The sequence below is a fragment of the Acinonyx jubatus genome, chromosome A2 (genome assembly GCF_027475565.1).
Source record: "Acinonyx jubatus isolate Ajub_Pintada_27869175 chromosome A2, VMU_Ajub_asm_v1.0, whole genome shotgun sequence".
Lineage (NCBI taxonomy): Eukaryota > Metazoa > Chordata > Mammalia > Carnivora > Felidae > Acinonyx > Acinonyx jubatus.
This window is the reverse complement of record NC_069383.1, coordinates 6,864,772-6,887,182: the sequence shown is the minus strand read 5'-3', so window position 1 is coordinate 6,887,182 and position 22,411 is coordinate 6,864,772. Positions and strand designations below refer to the sequence as shown.

At 52.7% G+C, this 22,411-nt stretch overlaps 2 protein-coding genes and 1 long non-coding RNA gene across 5 annotated transcripts in view; 2 read left to right on the top strand and 1 right to left on the bottom strand.

Moving 5' to 3' along the window:
* ZNF862 (zinc finger protein 862) overlaps positions 1–15,597 on the top strand; it is a 37,095-nt gene extending 21,498 nt beyond the window's left edge. For all 3 annotated transcript variants that reach the window (XM_027075724.2, XM_015082405.3, XM_053217912.1), the window contains 3 exons: positions 7,285–7,389; positions 8,706–10,820; positions 12,358–15,597. In XM_027075724.2, coding sequence (XP_026931525.1) covers positions 7,285–7,389; positions 8,706–10,820; positions 12,358–12,533 — 2,396 coding nt within the window. In that variant the 3' untranslated portion in view covers positions 12,534–15,597. The remainder of the gene's footprint in view (positions 1–7,284; positions 7,390–8,705; positions 10,821–12,357) is intronic.
* Positions 11,342–15,679, bottom strand: LOC128314683 (uncharacterized). Its single transcript, XR_008296553.1, has 2 exons — positions 14,290–15,679; positions 11,342–13,829 (listed from the first exon to the last, which is right to left on the bottom strand). It is a non-coding gene; the product is annotated as an uncharacterized LOC128314683 (long non-coding RNA).
* Positions 15,680–15,730: 51 nt separating this feature from the next.
* ATP6V0E2 (ATPase H+ transporting V0 subunit e2) lies at positions 15,731–22,231 on the top strand. Its single transcript, XM_027075758.2, has 4 exons — positions 15,731–15,952; positions 17,328–17,375; positions 19,915–20,029; positions 20,477–22,231. The coding sequence occupies exons 1-3, from the start codon at positions 15,849–15,851 to the stop codon at positions 20,006–20,008; spliced, it is 246 nt and encodes an 81-aa protein (XP_026931559.1). The 5' UTR covers positions 15,731–15,848; the 3' UTR covers positions 20,009–20,029; positions 20,477–22,231.
* Positions 22,232–22,411: the final 180 nt, after the last annotated feature.

Here is a 22,411-nt window from a genome sequence, read left to right as displayed (position 1 = left end):
TGTGTGTGTGTGTGTGTGTGTGTGTGTGTGTGTGTGTATGTGTCTGTGTGTGTCTGTGTGTGTGTCTGTGTGTGTGTCTGTGTGTGTGTGTGTGTGTGTGTGCATGCGCATGCACTTGTTGTAGTTAGGGCCCCTTTGCCATTTTTCCATTACTAAGACTTAGAAAAATTTGTTTGAAATTCCCTTCTGTCTCCCTCGTTCTGAAGGGAACAAAAAGGAGAGGGTTTTGGCAGCATTTTAGCCACAGCTTCCAAGAGGTCCAGTTGGGGCGCAGTACCCCTGGGCCCGGTGTGGTGGTGGTGGGGCAGGCAAAGGTGGCCGGTCCCCAAGGAGAATAGAACTGAGGCGAACAGATTCAGGGATATTCAGTCTCCTGTGTGTTTCCAGTTTTTATTTACAAATATTTCTCCATAATCATGTTTTTGAAACCTAAGTAGTTCCAACAGGACTTATACCACAAAATGACAGTACCCTATCCCGGCTTTCTCTGTTGCTGGGTCCTCCTCCCCAAAGTCTTCTAGCTGTTTCTTCTAGTAATGTGCCTCATTATTTCTAAGAAATACACACAGACATTATTTTTTCAAAGAGCGAACCTCATAGTTTACACTCGTAATACAGCTTTATTCTTTGCCACCGCTACTTGTTTGGATCAGCTCTGTGTGTGTGGTTCTGTTTTCCTCACTCTTTGGGTGGTCAAAAGAAAATTCAGAGAGCTTTACATGATACGAGTATCATATTGAACAAGAAACCAACTGTTCGTGAACAGGGAGGCCTCACACCCAAAGTGGTTAAGAGCTTGACTCTCAGCAGTTAGAATTCAGGGAGTATGTTGTTTGGTTTTTTAAATTGTGACTGGTTACTAGAAACTTACGTTCTTTTTAGGGTAGTAGCACTGTGTAAGTTTTCTTGTGCGCAGCCGACTGGCTTGGAAGCCGTAAGGTCACAGTGCTATGAAGAAAGCTTCAGTTTTGTTTAGGGTCAGCGCCCCCATTTAGGTGAAATTGGGGCAGTTAAAGATTTGGTTACGTGATTATGAGTGGTTTAGGGGGTCTGTTCAAACTGTGGCCTCCATTCTGGTTTCCCTTTAGCCGGGTGAGATCAGTTGCCACACAGTAAATAAATATCACAAATTTAGTGGCTAACTTTTTAACCCATTTATTATCTTGAAGTTCTGGAGGTCAGAAGTCCAGATGGGCTCAGCTGCGTTCACTGCTTAGGGTCTCACGTGGCCAAAGTCAAGGTGTCCATCAGACTGGCTTCCTATGAGGAGGCTCTGGGAACAATCACTGCCAAGAGCATCCAGGCTGTTGGCAGAATCCAGTTCCTTCTCAGTGGTAGGACTGAGGTCCCTGTTTTCTTGCTGGCTTTCGACCAGGGGTCATTCTCAGCTCCTGCAGGCTGCCCTCTGTCCCTTCCATGCGGCCTTCTCCATCCTTGGGCCAGCAACAGTGTGTCGAATCCTGTTGGTCCTTTGTTTTGCTTTGTTTTAAAAAAATTTTTTTAAATCTCTATTTTTGAGAGAGAGACAGAGTGTGAGCAGGGGAGGAGCAGAGAGAGAGGGAGACACAATCTGAAGCAGAGCTATCAGCACAGACCCTGACACGGGGCTCGAACTCACGAACTTTGAGATCATGACCCGAGCCGAAGTCAGATGCTTAACCGACTGAGCCACCTAGGCGCCCCTGCTTTGTTTTTGAAAGTTTATTTATTTGTTTTGAGAGAGAGAATGTGTGAGAGCTAGTGCAGACATGTGAGCCGGGGAGGGACAGAGAGAGAGGGAGAGAGACAGAATCCCAAGCAGGCTCCGCACTGTCAGCGGAATTCCACCTACCCCATGAGAGAATGTCGTTTTTCTTGAGTGATACATGCAGAAGTATTTAGGGATAAAGGGGGTATGAAAAGAGTGTAGTCTCAATGGTTCAGAAAAATATCACCTATGTAATATTTATGTTTTATTCATACATGTATGCAGAGAGAGGAGAGAAAGAGGGGAGGGGAGGGCACACGAACATATGAGTGTGAGAAAACAAACAGGACAAAACGTAAATGATTGGAGTTTCTTGTATTATTATTGAAACTGTAAGTTTTAAATGGTACAAAAATTTACCCCCTCTGCAAAGTTAGGAAGTAAAAGTGTAGGCTTTGTCAGGTAGTAGACTATCTGGGCTTCGTCTAAAGCTGAAGTTTCTTGCCCCTTCCCCCTCAACCTGCCTCTGGTCTGGAATCTGGTGTCTTGTGTAGGAAGAAGGGCGTTCTCCTCCTACCCTCCGCCTGGCCCGGGACTTCTGGTGTGTCCGGGGCGGGGGTGGGGGGCGCAGTGGTGGCTGAGTGGGGAGGACAGGTGCCGCAGAGCTTTTACCTGGCTTCCACTTGTGGCTCGGATAGTTGAAAGCTGATTCTCTGGGTGAGTTTGTGGGCTCTACGCTCCCCCGCCATCCCTTACTGCCACCCGTTCTACACGGTGAATGTCTGTTTTGGCTGTCAGCCCCATAGTGGCTCATTCCTGGGCTGCCAACAGGCAGTCATGGGCAGAGTCCCTGGAAGTGGCTCCAGACCCTTCTCTTTCCCTCAGGGGCCCACATCTGGACCATGGAAAACACTTAGGTATCCTTTGCTCCAACAAAGTCTGGGAATGTAGGCTGTTCCCAACATGGCTGCCATGAAGGAGCCCGTCAGATTCTGCCTTTTAGTCTTTTCCAGGCCTGGATTCATGAGGAGCCCCATAGCCCAGGAGATAAAGGTCAGGATGTCATCCCCATTAGGCTTAAGGTCAGGGGAAAGTAGCTCGTGCCACCTCTCTCCATGGTAGGGGAGGGGTCCTCACAGTGTATTTGACATCCATTTCCAGAAACATCTCTAGTATCCAGCTTCCTGTCCTCTTCACTCCCAGTGCACTGACTCCCTGTGTCGAGGGCTCGGGTCCCAGCCCAGTGTTTCAGCCACCCACTTTCCAAGTCAGGCCTCAGTGGTCTAGCTTTGGGATGGGGGACAGTTGGCTCCTATCTTTTTGGGTTTTTTTGTGTTTTTTTTTTTTAATTTTTTTAATGTGTATTTATTTTTGAGAGAGAGAGAGACAGAGACAGAGCGTGAGTGGGGGAGGGGCAGAGAGAGAGGGAGACACAGAATCCAAAATAGGCTCCAGGCCCTGAGCTGTCAGCACAGAGCCCAGTGAGGGGCTTGACCTCACAAACGGAGAGATCATGACCTGAGCCCAAGTCAGACAACTTAACTGACTGAGCCACCTGGGCGTCCCTCCTATCTTTTGGACCTTGAACCAAAACAGACGGGCAGACTCACACTTTAATATGTCTGTTGCTGTTTCTGGTTTGTTGATTTTAGAGTGATACCTGCTCTTGATTACTACTATGGACGGTGAAGATCCAGCCCTCTTACACCACCCTGGGCCTCCACTCTGTCCCTCAATCCTCTCAGAACAAGTATATCATACTGTTTTGGTTAATTCAATGTAAATTATTTGCATAATTATGATGATGTATTATTTATTTCTGATCAAAGTGGCATAGTATGATGATTTTCCTTGTAGGATATTCCCCCCCTGAAATTGAATTTTTTTTTTGCTAGTTTTCTGTACTATTGCCAGTTCTTCTCCAACTGTCCAGCGGAATTCTAAACCTCCTCTGAAGAGCTTTTCCACATGCTCAGACATCCTGTGACCGATCAATTTCATTCTTTCCCCGGGGGCTTCTGTTATCAGGTCTCCATTCTCCTGCCCTGTCTGACAAGCTGGTTATTCTTTAGGCCTGCACAGCTGTGGCCTCAGAGTTTCCTTTGTCCCCCTCCTGTCCCCTGGCTGTATCTCTTCCAGGTTTGTATCTTCATTTTTTGGAGCACATCTTCCAGTAACTTCCCAAGAAAGGCTGCATGGGAGGACATGCCTTATGCTGCTTTCCAGTTGGTAGCTTGGTGGGGGTGGGGGGGGGGGTGGCGCCTAGATGGCTCAGTTGGTTGAGTGTCCAACTTTGGCTCAAGTCATGGTCTCACAGTTCGTGAGTTCGAGCCCTGCATTGGGCTCTGTGCTGTCAGTGCGAAGCCCGATTCAGATCCCCTGTCCCCCTTGCTCTCTGCCCCTCCCCTGCTCTCTCTCTCTCAAAAATAAATAAACACTAAAAAAAAAAAAAAAAAAAAAATGGTAGCTTTGAAATAGTTTCCTCAGTATTTTGAAAGCATTGCATTTAGGTTTTACTGGTGCTGAAGAGAAGTTAAAATACCTTTTTTTAAAAATTCTTTTTTAATGTTTATCTTTGAGAGAGACAGAATGTGAGCAGGAGAGGGGAAGAAAGGGAGACACAGAATCCGAAGCAGGCTCCAGGCTCCGAACTGCCAGCACAGAGTCTGACATGGGGCTCGAACTCATGGACCACGAGATGATGACCTGAGCCTAAGTCAGACGCTTAACCCACTGAGCCACCCAGGCGCCCCTAAATACCTTTTTCTAACTAAATCTTTGAACACAGCCTGTTTTATTCTACTCTGAAAGTTTTCAAGATCTAGTCTAGTGTTCTGAAGTGTTTATAGCATCAGTGACTTTTCACTTCTTGTTCTGGGTACCTAGTGCTTCCCTTCCACTTGAAAACTTGCATTTTCTGGTTTGGGGAGACATTCTTGTATGATTTCTTCCTATTGATTTTCTCTTTTCTTTCCTCCAAAAAGCCCTATCAGTTAGATAGCGGACTTCCTAAATTGAGCCTCTGGTTTTATTTTCTTCTCCTTCCCCACCTCTCCCTCCTTCTGCTTCTCCTTTTCTGCTTCTGTCTTTTTTGTTCTACTTTCTTGGAGATTTTCTCAATTTTATTTGCTAACAATCTACTTAATTTTGTCATTTGTTCTATCGTATTTTGTTGTTTTTTAATGCTGTTTTTGAGGGAGAGAGAGAGACAGAGCGTGAGTGGGGGAGGGGCAGAGAGAGAGGGAGACACAGAATCCAAAGCAGGGTCCAGGCTCTGAGCTGTCAGCACAGAGCCCGACATGGGGCTTGAACCCATGAACTGTGAGATCATGACCTGAGCCAAAGTCCGAAGCTTAATCAACTGAGCTGCTCAGGTGCCCCGCTTCTATCATACTTTTAATCTAAGAACCCCTATGACTCTCTTCGTGGGTGACTATCATGACTTTTCTCTCTGGGAACAGGAATTCAGGCTTGTTTTTTGGAGATCTGTTTTGTTCCTTGCAGTTTCTCTAGTTCCTCCGATCTCTTTCCTACCCGTTTCATGTCAGAGGCTTGTCTTAAATAAATATCGTGTGGTTCATCCAGGTTTAAGAGTAAAGCCTTGACAAACCTTGGCTGGAAGCTCTGTGCGCAGCTGGGACTCATCAAGGGGTGGGTTTCACTGCAGAGTGTCCGCTGTGAACCTGCAGGTCTCACTGAGAATCCTGCAAAAGTCAATGTCCCGGAGGCCTTTGGGGCAGAAGGGGACAGGGAGGGGCAATTCTCTTTCTCCAAAGAAAACTCTTCCAGGGGCACCCGGGTGGCTCAGTCCGTTAAGCATCCAACTCTTGATTTTGGCTCAGGTCATGATCTCACCAATCGATCGTGCGTTCCAGCCCCGTATTCAGCTCTGTGCTTGGAGCCTGTTTGGGATCCTCTCTCTCCCTTTCTCTCTGCCCCTCCACTGCATTCTCTCTCTCTCTCTCAAGATAAATAATAAGTAAACACTTTTAAAAGAAGAAAAGAAAACTCTTCCAAGTCCCCTGGTTGGGGCCAGAAGCCGAGCCTGTGTTCTTGGAGCTGAGTAGTGCACATTTCCGAACACAGACTCTTTCTTCATTATCATGACCCTTCTCCTTCTTTGTCCACTATCCCCACCCTCCCCGGGCCTGGAACCTTCCCACTTCTGTTTTTCTGTGGACTAAATCTCCATTCTCCTCAAGTGAGGGTAGGTGGGGGTGGCGGTGTTCTCTGGTTTCCTGGGGCAGGTGGGACGACCCGGGTTGGAATGGTCTCTGCAGACTGTGGGCCCACCCTTTCTACCCATTTCTTACTCACCACCTTCTGCCGCTCATGGCCCCTCGTCCCGAGTCTCTGGGGGATTCTGCCATTAGATCCGCTTCTTTCTCCTTGCCACCTACTTTGCCAGCATCTGGTGTTCAGTAACTTTTCCTTGTATTATTATTATTATTATTATTCCATTGCCCTCATTTTAGACATGTTTTAAGGATGTATCCAGTCTACTGCACTTTAACAATGTATTAAATTATATTTTTATTAGTAGTAAATATATGGATACACACTCATAACAGATATAAATATATAAATGTATTCAAGTGACCCTAGAGATGAATAGTGACAATAATCACTATTTTCCCAGAAGCACCCACGCTTAGCAGTTGTATTTGTCTTTCCAAAGGGACTTTACACACACATTCACACACATACCAAAGCATGTAGGTAGATATTAATGGATTTTATTTTATTTATTTATTTAAAAAAATTTTTTTAGTGTTTATTTTTGAGAGACAGAGACAGCATGAGTGGGAGAGGGCAGAGAGAGAGCGAGAGGGAGACCCAGAATATGAAGCAGGCTCCAGGCTCTGAGCTGTCAGCCCAGAGCCCGATGTGGGGCTTGAACTCACAGACCGCAAGATCATGACCTGAGCCGAAGTCAGACGCTCAACTGACTGAGCCACCCAGGCGCCCCTATTTTAAATCAAGAAAGCAATTTCTTTGCCTACCCCTGAGAATATTCATTTTTTAAATAAAGGGCAGTGCTTAACCCAAAGGCCTGACCCGCTTCTAGTCATATTTAAGGTTCCTCTGCAGGTGGCAGACATTTTTAAGGGGCCTTTCAAGTGCCCCTTGAAAATAACTCATGTAGTAAGATACCTGCCCATAGGCCAGCCATGGTGACTCTGGGGGCACTTGAGCCAGCATAGTGCCCGTGACAGTCTAACTCTTCTCGCGTGGCTTTACCATCCCTGCCCTCTCTCCTCCTGTTGTATCCTGTTTCCTCCGACACCCACCTTTCCTCTAGATGCAATCAGCTGACTCTTGTCTCCAGTGGCTGGTCTGCGGAGCTAAGGACGTTATGTATCCTGGCTAAGAGATGCACGTTAGCATCTGGACCTGACTGTCTCTCGGGCTTTAGGCATAAATTGGCCTGCCACGTGCGTATGTTTTCATCGTGGCCCTGGCTGAATAGACTTTCTTAAGAGATAGACCCAGAGCCACCCCTGAGTATTTCTGTTTCCGTGACTAGCTTCGGGCGGGCTACTTGACTTGGTGGTCCACAGCAGGGACCTCAGTGTGACTCTTCGTCCCTGCATTAGGGCCTGCGGCTGCCAAACCAGACTTGATCTTGAAGCTGGAACGTCGGGCTGCGCCCTGGATCAAGGACCCAAACGGGCCCAAGTGGGGGAAAGGTCGTCCTCCAGGTGAGTCTTGACCTACTGAGCTCTGAAGGGCACATCCTGGGGCCCACGTGGCCACAGCGAGTCACAGAGTGTTCACTCAGCCATCCCTGTCCTGCTCCTGTTGTGCAACAGGCCTTGTTTTAGGCCCTGGTGGACAAAGATGAGTAAGAAACTTAACTGTGCCATCCAAGTGTCAGACAGCCTGGGAAACGGGGTCCGTACGGGAAAAACGAGGCCCTTTCATGAGCAGAATGCTAATGGGGTCTGTGGTAGAGCTGGTGGGGGCGATGTGTGGGAGACACTGGTTATAAGGAACTCTGTGACTGCAAGCCTGCAAGCCGCCCTTCTTCCCTCCCCCTCCAGTTTTTTGTGACAGCACCCTGGCCTGTGAGAGTTCACTGTTTTGTGTATCTCAGTCAGGGGCTTATTGGCTAGTAGCTACTGTGAATACTTCGGTACCTCCCTTCTTTCTTTCTTTTATAAGATTTTTTAAATGTTTATTTTTTTTATTTTTTATTTTTTTTTAATTTTTTAAAATGTTTTTATCTATTTTTTTGAAGGAGAGAGAGAGAAAGAGCAAGTGGGGGAAGAGCAGAGAGAGAGGGAGACACAGAATCCGAAGCAGGCTCTAGGCTCCGAGCTGTTGGCACAGAGCCTGATGCGGGGCTCGAACTCACAAACCGTGAGATCATGACCCGAGCTGAAGTCGGACGCTCAACCGACTGAGCCACCCAGGCGCCCCTTAAATGTTTATTTTTGAGAGGCGGGGGGAAGGGCAGAGAGAGAGGGGGACGTAAGATCCGAAGTGGGCTCTGCACTGACAGTAGACAGCCCGATGCAGAGCTTGAACTCACACACTGTGAGATCACGACCTGAGCTGGAGTTGGACTTAACCGACTGAGCCACCCAGGCGCCCCTGTACCTTCCTTCTTTCTAAGGCTCATAAGACGACTTATGGATACTTAACCTCATTTCTTTGTGGTGCCCGAAAGAGGATTGAAGTCACTTGTTTATCCAATAGCATCTATGGCCAAGGTGGCTCATTAAGCTTGCTAGCAGTTGATGTCACACGGTCCCAGGGTAGCTGTGTGGATGGAGAGAGGGAGGCTGGCTAAAGGTCCCACAAGGGTCAGTGGACCTCTCTTAGACCGCAAGCTGACTTACACAGATAACAATGGGGAATGGTTTAAAGAGAAGTCACTGATGATTTCTAGAAAGGTAGATCACATTCAGCTCTGCTTTGCATAAGGGATACTCATTAAATTGGATATCCTAGTTGATAGGAGGCTACAGAGTTCTGGGCAGCGACACTAAGCACATTTGTATTTGCTCCAAAGGGAAGAAGAAAATGGTGGCCGGAAGAGAGGCAGATGCACAGGCCTTGGCTGTAGAATCCACAGTGCTTCCGGCCCCTTCAGTGGAGACCCGTAGTTCCCACGGTAATCCCAGCCTTTGTGAAGTCGAAGTAGATGGACCCAGGAAAATCAAGAGGACTTACAGACCCCGTTCAATCCAGAGGTCATGGTTTGGGCAGTTCCCATGGTTAGTAATCGACCCCAAAGAGACCAAGCTCTTCTGTTCAGCTTGCAAAGAAAGACCTAGTCTCCACGACAAATCATCCCGGTTAGTCCGCGGTTACACGGGGCCTTTTAAAGTGGAGACTTTGAAATACCACGAGGTCAGCAAAGCACACAAGCTCTGTGTCAACACCGTGGAAGTCAAGGAAGACACCCCTCAGGCTGCCCCGGTCCCAGAGATCTCCAGTGACCTGATGGCGAACATGGAGCACTTTTTCAACGCCGCCTACTCCATCGCCTATCACTCGAGGCCCCTGAATGACTTTGAGAAGATCCTGCAACTCCTCCAAAGCACCGGGACCATGATCTTGGGCAAGTACCGCAATCGCACCGCGTGCACACAGTTCATCAAATACATCTCTGAGACTCTCAAGAAGGAGATCCTCGAGGATGTCCGGAGCTCCCCTTGTGTGAGCGTGTTGTTGGACAGCTCCACGGACGCCTCCGACCAGTCCTGCGTGGGGATTTATATCCGCTACTTTAAGGGCATGGAGGTGAAAGAGTCGTACATTACTTTGGCCCCTCTCTACAGTGAGACGGTGGACGGATACTTTGAGACCATCATCTCTGCCCTGGATGAACTGGACATCCCCTTCCGGAAGCCCGGTTGGGTGGTCGGCCTGGGAACCGATGGCTCGACCATGCTGAGCTGCAGAGGAGGCCTCGTGGAAAAGTTCCAGGAGGTCATCCCCCAGCTGCTGCCTGTCCACTGCGTCGCCCACCGGCTGCACCTGGCCGTGGTCGACGCTTGTGGGGGCATCGATCTGGTGAAGAAGTGTGACCGACACATTCGGACCGTCTTCAAGTTTTATCAGTCCTCGAATAAAAGGCTGAACGAGCTGCAGGAAGGCGCGGCTCCCCTAGAGCAGGAAATCATCCGCCTGAAGGACCTGAACGCCGTCAGGTGGGTGGCCAGCAAGAGGCGCACGTTGAACGCGCTCATCGTGAGCTGGCCGGCCCTGGCAAGGCACCTCCAGGGCGTGGCAGAAGCCGGGGGCCAGATCGGGCACAGGGCCAGAGGCATGCTGAAGCTGATGAAAAGCTTCCATTTCGTCAAGTTCTGCCACTTCCTTTTGGACTTCCTGAGCATCTACAGGCCTCTGTCCGAGGTGTGCCAGAAGGAGATCGTGCTGATTACGGAGGTGAACTCCACACTGGGACGGGCCTACGTGGCCCTGGAGACCCTCCGTCACCAGGCAGGGCCCAAAGAGGAAGAGTTCAACGCTGGCTTCCGGGACGGGCGGCTCCATGGCATCTTCTTGGACAGGATGCAGATGGCAGAGCAGCGGTTCCAGGCGGACAGGGAGAGAATGATCCTGACCGGGATCGAGTACCTCCAGCAAAGGTTTGACACAGACCGGCCCCCGCAGCTCAAGAACATGGAGGTGTTTGACACCATGGCCTGGCCAAGTGGGATTGAACTTGCCACTTTTGGGAACGATGACATTCTTGCCCTTGCCAGATACTTTGAGCTCTCCCTCCCCGCAGGGTACAGCGAGGAAGCACTCCTGGAGGAGTGGCTGGGCCTGAAAGCCATCGCCAAGAACCTCCCATTCTCCATGCTGTGTAAGAACGCCCTGGCCCAGCACTACCGGTTCCCCTTGCTGAGCAGGCTGGTGGCTGTGGTGGCCTGCGTTCCCGTCTCCACCTCCTGCTGTGAGCGGGGCTTCAGTGCCATGAACCGGATCAGGACCGACGAGAGGACCAAGCTCTCCAACGAGGTGATCAACATGCTTATGATGACGGCAGTGAACGGTGTGGCAGTCACGGAGTACGACCCCCAGCCCGCCATCCAGCACTGGTACCTGACCTCCTCAGGCCGGCGTTTCAGCCACGTCTACACTTGTGCCCAAGCGCCACCTCGCTCCCATGTGGGTAAGTCCGTGTGACAGAGTTCCTGGACGTGGGAAAACGAAGGGAGAGAATCTTATCTTCCCAATCCCATGCTGATCTTGGACACGGAGGTGTTTGACACTGTGTCAGCTGTCACAATAGGCGTGGTCTCAGTGGGTGCGCGAGACACAACATCTACCCTCACACAGCTTATGATCCGGCTAGGGAGGCAGGGCATACTCGCTGCGGGCAGCAGGGAGTAGTGCTGAGAGCACGAATTTTCGGAGCCAGTCTGCCCGCTGGTTCCGCTAACTAGTGTGTGACGTCGGGCAGGTTAATCGCATTGTGCTTTGGTTTTTTTTCTGTAAAGTGAATTAATACGTGTCGAGTGCACAACGTCTGGCCCCTAATGCCAGCGGCACCCTCTGAAGGTTAAGACCAGGACTGGAAGTAACCAGAGGACTGGACAAGCTGGGGTGGTGAGCTCACGTTCTCCGCGGTGCTGTGTTGGCTCTTTCGGGAGGGAAGAAGTCAGGTCGGAGGGGCCGAGAAGAAGATTCTAGGTGGAGGAGAGGGCTGGGGCATCCTGGGCAGGGAGGCGTCTGTGAGGGGCACAGCCCAACTAGCCTGGGGGCCGGGGTGGGGACGGACTGGAGGGACGCTTATGTTATATGGGAGGTGAGTTACTGAGTCTGAAGTGAGCAAGTCTCCTCTTTTCAAGTAGTCCCTGAAAACCAAAGAGGTCCTCCAGGCTATTCGTGTGTCACTTCTCAGTGACAGCAATGACGTTTCTTCCTTGACATCTTGTTGTTTCTGGTCCCCTTCCATTGCTTGTGCTCCTGTGTGGTTACCGCCCGGTCTGTGGTCATCAGCTGCGGACAGGGTATCAGGCTTGCCAGGGGCTCCCCAGGAAGCAGGGCGGCCCTGGCCCCATTGCTGGGCAAGGGGAGGGGCCTGGGGTGGAAGTGGAGAGAGGAGACGGGGAGAAAGGTAGGGAGCCGGAGAGTGAATCCTTTGCCCACGCGTTTGCTGAGTGAGCTGCTCCCCACGTCCAGCCGTGTGGGGGTGAAGGGTGCTCTCAAGTGTGCCCTTTTGCAGGGGGCGGTGGGACTAGTACATCTGAAGCAAATACAGGGCACTACCAGATTTGATAGGATAAGGCCCTCCTTTCCAGGCAGGGTTCTCAACCTCAGCACTGTGGACACTGAGGGCTGGAAGGTTCCTCGTTGTGAGGCCCGGCCTGTGTGTGATCGGGTCTCCAGCAGCACCCCTGACCTGCACCCCTTACGTACCCACTGGGCCCCCTTGGCACTCACCCAGTTGTAGCGATCAGAAGTGTGTCCAGGCATTGCCACGTGTCCCCTGGAGGGCAGAATCGCCCCAGGTGAGGCCCACCACCCCAGGGTGAGAGAACAGAGCGAGTCTAGAACAGGTCTGCCAAGAGCAGCGCAGTCATATCTCCAGGCTGTTCTGCATTCTCACCCAGCATTCCTTGGGGCACAGTGGATGTGGGAAGGGGTCATCATCTAATCTGTTTTCCCCTCCGTGTAACTGTGGGTTCTCTTTCCCCTCGCACAAGGACCAGGGCTCAGGAAGGAGAAGATGGGGGCACTCTATGTGGAGGAGGCTGTGACCCAGAAACCGCCCGTTCCACCCTACAAGGAGCCGGTGGAGATCCTGAAGGACTGCATCGTGGACCCTCCTGACAGACTCCTGTACCCTCCTACCAGCCAAGAGGCCCCCAAGCTGTCTTGACGGAGAGCTCACGTTGGAGCAGGAATCCTAGGGATTGCCTTGGAGGCCCCCCTCCCGCCCCCTTGCTGCTGCCTTGCCCCCGGGAATCATGGTGACAGGCTCTCTGCAGAATCAAGGCTGCCCTAGAGTCTTTGCTTGGGGGAGGGGGTGCTCTCCAAGCACCAGGAAGTGGGCAGCGACAAGATAGTTAAGCCCACCTCCCAGAGAGGCAGGGTAATCAGGAGCACAAACCTGCTTCCCAAGGCCCCTTTCTGAGCAACGGTGACCTCCTGGCACTTAAATATGCAGAAAGGTTCCTAGCTCAAATTCATTTTTAAGGTGCTTCAGGAAATAATCCCATCATGAAAGATTCCACCCCATGATCTGGTAGCAAGAGGACTTCTCTGAAATGGGAGAGAGGCTGTTGGGGCTTCCAGAAGCACCCCCCACCCCAGCATCCCCCCTGGATGGTTGGGGAGCGTTCTGGGGAGGCTGCCCACAGCCTCAGTGGCATGGAGGAGGCACTGTGAATGCAGAGGATCACCAGGCTCTAGGGACCACCGGCCCGGCTCTGGGTCTCACCCTGGCTCTACAGCAGAAGCAGGGAAGCTTCAACTTCAGATGGGACACTTGTACCAGAGAATTTCTCTACCTCCTCCAGGGGCTCCCTTAGGAGGGGCAAGCCAAACCCTCTCCACAGAGCACTCCAGAGAGGTCATCCTGGGACAATGGAGGAAAAGTCTTTCCTGGAGGGAGTCTGCTGCTTTCCCGCGGTGGCAGCACTTATGTTTGACCTGAGCCTGGTTTCCTGAAGAGCAGACACGTCCACGCTTTCGCTTGGGAGGCTTGGGCTCCAGCCCCAGCTGTGCCGCAGGCAGAGGTTCAACCGTAATGAATCCCTTCCTCTTTCCTGTGCCTCAGTTTCCCTCTCCATGACGTGGCAGCAGAGAATTCAAGTGCCTGCTGGCTCCTGGTCTGCCACTGGGCTGATGAGTGACGGCGCCTCCAGCTCCCCAAAAGTCAGACCTCGGGCTGCACAGAGTGGACGTAGCTGCCTTCAGCCCTTGTCCTCGTCCCTTGCTACCGACGTCCTTCTTGCGGGAACAGAACTCCATAAATGTGCCAGCAGCATGGTGGCCTAGTCCGCTCTTCCCAGTTCTCTGGGACCCAGCCTGGGAGTCACTAGGGGTGCTTGTTAAATATGCTCAACTCCTTACCTGCTTGAGCGGATATCTGGGACTGGGGCTCAGCGACGGGCAGTTTGGATCAAGGTCCTCCAGGAACTTCATGGGCTCACTCAAGCTTGAGAGCACTACCCTGGAGGCCCAGAAGGGTATCTTGCACAACTGTGTTCCCACTCCCCCTCACCCCTCTCCCCTCACTCCCTGAAGCAAAGCACTTTTCCCTCCAGGGCACTTCGTTTTGGTAGGTTCCTAGGCTGCTTATCTGCTGGGGATGATGTGGGGCCTGGGTCCCGCCTTCCTAACCTTCCTGGGTAGGAAACCAGGGGAGGTTAGAGGGCAGGTTTGACCCCTGCCTTTTGCTTGTTTTAGACAGGCAGGAAATGGTGCTGCGTCCTGGCCTTGCGCCGGGGCCCCCGCCCTGTGCTGCATGCTAAGTCGCCTGGCCCTCAGCCAGCGCTCTGTCCTCTCCCCCGTCCTGGGAGGTGCTGAGAGCCTCTGAGATGCTGGTATGGACTGTCGCCTTCTAACCACCACCCCCCCCCCCGCCCCGCCCCGGTTCCCAGTGTTTCTGACTCTCCCTTCCCGTCACCCACCTTTAGCACTTAGCCTTAGTGCCATCGTCTTCCTGTTTTCTTCAGCTGCGAGCCGGGAATTCGTTCCCACTTTCTGCCTTCTATTAGGCTGTGGAAATGCCTCTCTTCCAGCCCCAGGGTCAGGGGTCTGGGATATACCACGGGCCTTTAGAGCTACAGATCTGGCAGTGTTACTGTCCACACCGAGAGGGAGCCCAGGCCTCCCTCCCCCACTCACATAAGGTTCTGTGGGGAGTTCCGGACTCTGCCCTAGGCGAGGTGGTGGGGCTATAAATTGGTGGCGTGGAAGAGAGAAAGACCCCTTAAAATAGGGGTCGTTGCCCCCACCCTATCCATAGATCCCAAACGAGGTGACTTTCTGGCAAGCATCCTCCCTGGGGCTCTTCCATCCTGTAAGAATCCTCAGAGCATGAGGCTAGTCCCGCGAGCAGTGTTGTGTGTGTGAGCTCCACACACACAGTTCCCTGTGCAGCTCTAGGCGCTGAGGTGGAGGCCAGGTAGGGAAGCATCCAGCCTCCACATCCATGTACTGAGGAAGCCTCCAATACCAGCTTTTGAGAAAGTTGGGCCCCTTGGAGTGGGTGATGGAAAATGCTTTTTTTTTTTTTTTTTTTTTTTGCAGCGATTTGCACTGTCCACATTTCTTGAGAGGCACAGGCAGGCTAGCTAATGGCACAGAGGCCTACCGACGTTTTTGTGCAGGACTCCAGGGCTGACACGTGGTGAACACCTTTGCTGGAGACTATTACCCAGCCTGACCTCTTTGGTTTTGTTTCAAGGCACTTGCTGCATTTCAAATCCAGGGCCTGGAGACACCCTTGTTGGAGAGGCTTCCTATTTTTGCCTCACAAGAAAACAAGCCGAAGAGAAGGAGCAAGAGTCCTAGCCACGCCTCCACCCTCCTGCACCAGCAACAGGCGCAGATCCTGGCATCCTCCCACCCCTGATGCCCAGAGGGTCTGACGTTCTGAGTAACCGGCATTATAACTGATAGTTTGATTTCAGTAGCCATAGAGACCAGATGGGAGGGAATTCAGCCCCCTGCCCTCGCCAGACACCTAAGACAGTGTAACCTACCCCAGACCTTTTGGTTCTTCCTCAAGCCTACGTTGGGTTCCTGGGGCGCTAAGTATTTAGCAAGGCAGCGTGAAGATTGGCCGATTCCCTCATGCAGGTGCCCGTCAGCCAAGGATACTCAGGGCGATCGGCAGCCTCTTCTGGCTTCAGAGACGTGCAAATGAGGTTTAAAAACCCCACGTTGGATTCGCAACTTTTTGCTCCCTGAATAAAGCCGTTTGTTTCGACCCATGCTTGCGTCCTGTGAGTCTCGCCGGTCAAAGCTTATCAAGAGCTGATTCACGAAGCTGGATCTGGCCCCTCGGAAAGCCCGCCCCCGCCCGAGCGACGCGCTCGCGCCTGCGCGGGGGCGACTGCGCGAGCTCCCCCTGGCGGCCCGTTCCTGCTGCGCATGCTCGGCGCCAGCGGCCGGCGGGGACCCAGCACACCTGAGCGTCCGCAGCTCGGCCTGGCACCCCAGCCTGGGCGTCCCGCGTCCGGCCATGACGGCACACTCCTTCGCCCTCCCGGTCATCATCTTCACCACGTTCTGGGGCCTCATCGGCATCGCCGGGCCCTGGTTCGTGCCGAAAGGACCCAACCGCGGGTAAGGATGGCGTGCGGGCCCGGCCTCCCTGCGGACCCCTCCCCGGGCAGCGGCAGGCGGTGCAGCGAGCTTTGGGTCAGGGCTCGTTCGGCGCCGCCTTCCTCCGTTGTCCTCACTGGCCGCCGTCGGCTCGGAACTGGCAGGCGGTCGGGGCCAAAGAACAGAGCCGGTGGTGCTTTAGAAAGGTGGAGGGCCGACTGACGCGGGAGGCAGTTAAGGGTTCCCCCCTCCAGCCAGTGAAGCTAGAGGCCATGGCCGGCCGCTGATGCGGTTTGTCCACCGCTCACCAGCGGTGACCTTGAGCGAACGTTAGCCCTTCAGGCCTCACTTTCTTCATACGTAAAATGTGGATGATGGTGGTACGTGCCTTTTAAGGGTATACTGTGAGGAATACCCGAAATAACGCGTGTAAAACAGCGCATGGCACGGATTATGTATTGAATAATTTTTAGCAGGTTTTGTTTTCTGAGCGGCCCCTAGCAGATTTCTGTACCTTGTGGTCAGTTTATCAGTTTCTGCATAGTATTATCCTCAGCTACGAAGGGCTCTCCCCTGAACTCGATTATAAGTTCCTCTAGGTGGAGGATTGTCTCCTTCACCACCGTGGACCCCAGTGCCCAGCACAGGGCTGGCCCACGATGCTTAGTAACGTTGAAGGAATGGATCCAGTGTAATTCCTCTGGCACTGACTTCAGGTGCTTTAGACCAGGGGTCCTGGGGCCTGATTTGGATTTGGATGGAGGCTACTTGGACATATGGGCACTGTCCCTGATCCTGAAGTCCCACAGCAACACTTTGTGAACCATTTTAGTATCTCACCTCTCCTGCAAACTTTGGTGAGTTCTAACTGAAGTCTCTCCTGCTGCATTTTAAGCTTCTGAGTCCAGAGTCCTCTTTGTATGGACACAGAGCTACCTGTTCCCTTGATAACCACTCACTCTGCCTTAGAAATGGCTCACGGTCTCCTTGCTTCTTGCCAGCTTCTGTTTTCCATCCCCTTGCCCAACGAAGTTTGCGTTGCAGAGAACATTCCATGGTGTGTTGCTGCAAATGCAGCTCTGGCGGGCGGGGGGGGGGGGGGGCGTATCTTTTGTAAGATGGTAGAGAGTAGGTGGTGGAGAAGGGAGGTAAAGAGAAGGTCCATAATGCAACCTGGATGCAGTCATGGTGGGCTTCCCCCTGGGGTGACGCTTGAGTTTTTATCTTCCCTCTTACAATTGTCACCCTGAATAGAAGTCAGCCTCCTGTGTTCAGGTGGCATCAGGAAGGCCAACAGGAAAGGGGCTGACACCAGGAGCTCTTTCTCTGGCCCTGGCCTGGCCTTGGGAGGGTGCTGGTTCCACCCATCCTGACCTGACCACCGCTTCCATTGCAGAGTCATTATCACCATGCTGGTGGCCACGGCTGTCTGCTGTTACCTCTTGTAAGTACCACTCCCCCAGTTCGACCGACGTCTTCCCTCCTCTCCCTAGCCCTGCCCTCTCTTCTGTCCTGGTAGTGACAGATTCCACTTTTGAAAGGCTGAGTCTGTAAAACGTAGGGGAGCAGGCAGTTTGGGATGGCACAGAGAGCAGGGGGCTCGAAGTCCTGGACTCTGGGGTCTGGTTACAAATGCAGCAGCCAAACAAGCTTTGTAGCGCCCATGTTTTCTCATCTGTGAACTGAGTGCTCTTTATGCCCGACCGGGCACCAGAATCACTGGGAGAGATGGAAAGACACAGCATTCAGGGCTCCACCCTTGACCCACTGACTCAGTTTTCAACATCTGCACTTAGGAGTTCATATTTCTAATACATGCTCCTGGGTGGTTGTGATGCGGCTGGTTTCAAACCATCAGATGAGCAGGAGTCTTGAAACTTGGGAAGGGGGCCCTGGGGATGTAGGAGAATAATTCCAAGGGATTCAAGAACCTGGACAGGGTGAGGGAGTCAACGTCTGGGTGCTGAATGCCCAGATGTTCTCTTCCTAAAACTGCCACTCACGATAGCCCCGCCCCCTTTACAAAAGAAGACACTCCTCCTTCCACCCACACCCCTTGTATGTCACCTTGCTCCAAGTTTAAATCATCCTGCCTGCCAAACCAGGGGATAAGACCAAGTTCTGGTTTTGAGGGAAGCCTCTCCCGTGATCAGTCAAGCCATGGGAAGCCCGTGTGGCCTCCCCTCCTCCTGGGTCTCGTACGTTATCTCTGTGGGTTATGCTTGGCATAGTTGGGGTATTCTGAATTCAGAACAATCAAAATAGGACGGGTAACAGTGATGAGATACTGATTCTTTACAAGGTAACAGAGGGGCCTTGTTCAGTCGGTTAAACATCCGCCTCTTGATATTGGCTCAGGTCATAATCTCATGGTCATGAGATTGAGCCCCATGTCGGGCTCCATGCTGAGTATGGATCCTGCTTGGAATTCCTTCTCCCTCTCTCTCTCTCTCTCTGCCCCTCCCCAGCTGGCACTCTCTCGTTCTTAAAAATAAATAAATAAAAACTTCAAAAAAATAAGAAACAATAATAAGAGGTAACAGATTGTTTTAAAGACAACTGGAATAAAAAATAAAAGTAACTGGAGTATTTCGCAAGACTGCCAAATTTTTCAAAATGCATAGATTAAGGCCCACATGTAAAATTTTTTACATGATGTATTTCATATTTGGGGTGTGTTTTGTAGTTAAAGCCTGTTCTATCTAATTAGATCACGAACTATTTATTCCTCTGAGTCAGTTATTTCACTTCATACGATGTTAAATACTTTCTACCCCCATTAACAAAAAGTAAAACTTGCTAAAAAATAATGACCCGTACTACGTTAGCTTAAATGTTAGCTTAAATACATGAGGATGTACGGTTTTTCAGGATTCTCCCGAGACAGAACGTCTCTAAGGCCCTCTGTGCTGTTTCTTGGCCTTTCGGGGCTCGGCAGAATGTCCTCATCTGTCGCAGGGAGGGCCTCAGAGGGGCTGGGGCTCGATGGCACAGAGACCAGGACATAGAGGGTGGTGGCTGGGAACAGCAGAGACGGCGTGTGCGTGGGATGTGGTAACTACAGACACCAGATGGGCGTACGGGAAAGGGAGACTGGCCGCAGACCGGGTGTGCACAGGTGGAGAGGTGGGGCAGCTTACGAAAATGCCACGCCTGGAAATTATGTTCCACAAAACATCAACTCTGGGTTCATGCCGATGATAAGCAGACTACGATTTCTGACAGCTTCCAGGCGTCAGCCACGTGACTGGCTGCTTTGGGGGTGGGGGGGGGGTGGTCTGAGGTCAAACAGCTGGAGCCTTCCTGCAAAACCAGATGGAGCACCAGGGGACCTATTTCTGGCATGTGAGGTCATGCACCTTTAGAGTCTCTGGGGACCCACTACTGTGGGCACACAAGTCCTGACAACAGGGTCTGGCCCTCCCGCCCCACCCCACCAAGATGTGCAGCCTGCCCATGTTCTCTGGAGATCTCCCTGGACTGAAGGACAGCTCCCGTCCTGTCCTCAGCAGGCCTCAGCGTGGGGCTCTCTGGTCACCAGCCCTTCCTAGGAGTCAGTTCTTCGTCTTGCTCCTAGAAGTAGGTGATTCTGACGTGCCTGCTGGCAGACCAGCCCTGTTCTGCTCCCAGGTACCCGCTGGGGGAGGCCCAGACCAGAGGTGTCCTGGGCTCAGCTGGGAGGCCCCTTCAGCAGGCCTCTGGAGGCCGTCTTACCCCTTCCCTGTCCCAGAGTCCAGCCCCAGCCCGGGTCTTAGAAATCTGTGAAACATCAGATCAAACCAGACCTAAGCCGGAACCCACGAACCCCGGGCCAACCTCCTGTGCTGGCCAGACTGGGGGAGGGCTCACGGGACCCTTCACCTGGAAACGCAGACCCCTGTGTGTCTGCCGGCTTGGCCACGTGACCGGACGCATGGTGCGAGGTGTGGAGCGTGGATTTCCTTCCGTGTCCTGGCTCACCCTCCCTGTGCTGTCCCTGGCAGCTGGCTCATCACCATCCTGGCTCAGCTGAACCCCCTCTTTGGGCCGCAGCTGAAGAATGAGACCATCTGGTACGTGCGCTTCCTGTGGGAGTGACCGCCGCCGCTTTGGCCCCAGGTACCGGGGGCCCAGACCCCGCGGGTGGGACAGGGGCTTGGCGCGTAGGAGGAGAACACACAGGGCAGTCATAAGAGTTCACGTTTACACTCAGGCATTCATTTATTTGGCAAAAAGGAAACAAAAAGAGAAGAGGCAAAGCACGTGTATTCTTCCTGGCGGTGCTGCAGGAGGGTGTGAGGCACCAGGGCTGGATGCAAGATCCGGGTCCTCGGGAAGCATGGCAGGCCCGGCCACGGTTGTGGGTTTGCAGGCCACAGAGGGCGTGGCCAGAATCTGTTGTGAGGGAGGGAGGCTCGGGGCACAGGAGCTTTTGAAGTCAGCCGAGTGGCTGGGGCACAGACAAGGACAAGGAAGTTCTCCGGGGGGGGGGGGGGGGGGGGAGGCGGTGGTGGAGAAGGCGTCTCCGCGGCAAGGAAGTGACCCTTTGTGTGATGTGCTTTTCAGGTGCCCCAGTTCTCTGGATGACTTTGGCTGTACTGTCCCTGATGACCCCTTTGTCCCCACCTTCACAGCTGTATCTGAGTCCCTCCATGCTTCCCACCCCAGGATCTGTCTGGTTTGGGGACCTCCTGCCTTCTCCATCCAATCTGGGCCTTGGGAAGCCCCAAGTTCAGAGTCAGGCTGGAGCAGAAGCTATCCAGCCCTCAAACTCCCCCTGCCCCTCCCAAGTAGATCCCGGCCAGGAGCTGACGGGGGGTGGGGGGACCTTTCTCTTACAAATGTGGCAGCCCCAGAAAGGGCATGTGTTCTATGGAGAAGGGGGTCCAGCCTGGGAGGCGGGACCAGAGAGGAAGCCCTGGGTGGGGAGTCAGCTGGTCCTCATCAGCTCTGCCACAGTCCTGCCCTGTGATCCCAGGAAGCATCTCTGCCTCTGTGGGCCTCCTCACCTCCTCACCCTGTGAGATGGACGGAGGGCGTCCCAGAGGTCTTCCCTGGGATTCTGTAATTTTCAGACACTTACAGATATGGAATTCCCTAAGAAAGTTGAAGTAATGGAAAAACATTCACACACAAAAAACAACATAGTAATTTGGGTCAGGATTGAAAGCTGTATGTTTACTTAGCATTCTTTGTAGTTATAAAGTCGCTTAAATGGGCTTGCTCAGAAAGCTGTATCTCCTTAGAATATCCTGTTCCATCTTCCTTCCCTATCTTGGCTCCTCCTCTGTGGATAAGCTCCCTGCAGCCTGGAGGGCTCAGTCTGGGCACAGGCCCAGGACTGGATTCCATCCTTTGACTACAGTGGGGTGAGTTTCAGAGCCCCCCTCATAGTAGCAGCTAGGTCACCCGGAGTTAGGGAGGATGAACCTGGAGTTGGGGAGAGATAGATGCAGGTGAGGTTTGGCGGCACTGGGCCACTGGGTCCATCCTGGCCCCTGTCCACTCCTGCTCTGGGAGCACCTGGCCTGACAAGGCATGGAAAGCAGAATGTGCAGGAATCAGATGAGAGGGAACCCAGGACCCCTGCCCATACTCTCCCTCCTCCCAAGAGAATTGAGGCTGAGACCTCAGGCATTTGCCCATGTCCCAGAACTAACTGGGGTCCCCTGATCTGCCACGCTGCCTCCCTGGGGGAAGACACCAATCTCCAATATTTGTTGAGCGTATTTATTTAATATTCTATTTAGCGGGCATTGTCTTTGGAACAGTGGTAGAATGTGCTATGTCTCACCTAGATTTCTTGGTTCTGGGCTTGGCCTGTTGCTCAGAGCTCCCAACTGGGGCTTCCCTTTGACATGCCAGCTCACCGCACCCCCTTTCAAACTCCCTTCCTGTCCTGACCCTCTGTGCCCCTCCTGGAGAGGGGGGGCTGTGGAGTGTGGATTGTACTGAAAACCTGATCCATGACTAATGAGCGGCAGCTAAGTCCTGGCTGAGGCCACGCTTGCTGGCCGCTGCCCCCCTGTCCACCCAGTTCGCATGTGCTCAGTGGGTGGATTTGGGGCACGGGAGAGACCGGCAGCCGCTTGGAGCCGCAGTTCTGGATCGTGGACACTGAAAACTACATTCTCCTGAGACCAGAAGGAGAATACAGCCGTCCCAGGTTCTGCCCAGAAGCAGTTCCGGCAGGAGAAGGAAGATGATTGTTCCAGTGGAAGTCTGACCGGCCTCTTCTGTGCCCCAGATACAGAGAGCACGGCGCCTGAGGGTGAGCAATAAAGCAGGCCCCCCAAGTCTCCAGAGCGTGTCCTGCCTCATTCCTGAATACCTGAGTGCACCCAGTCTGCCCGCCCCTGCCCCTCCTGCAGGGGCCGGAGCAGACTGAGCAGAGGACACTGGTCCTCCAGGGCCAGGGAGGGTGGTTCTTGCACAGAGACAGAAGAGGTTTGGGGGTGGGGAGGCACTGGGAGGAATGAGGGACCAGACCACTGAGGGCTT

Excerpts from the sequence above, each read along its gene's own strand:
- ATP6V0E2 (XM_027075758.2), top strand. The coding sequence starts at position 15,849 with ATGACGGCACACTCCTTCGCCCTCCCGGTCATCATCTTCACCACGTTC. Across the intron at positions 15,953-17,327 it reads CCGAAAGGACCCAACCGCGG|AGTCATTATCACCATGCTGG; the intron begins GTAAGGATGGCG and ends CTTCCATTGCAG. Across the intron at positions 17,376-19,914 it reads GCTGTCTGCTGTTACCTCTT|CTGGCTCATCACCATCCTGG; the intron begins GTAAGTACCACT and ends TGTCCCTGGCAG.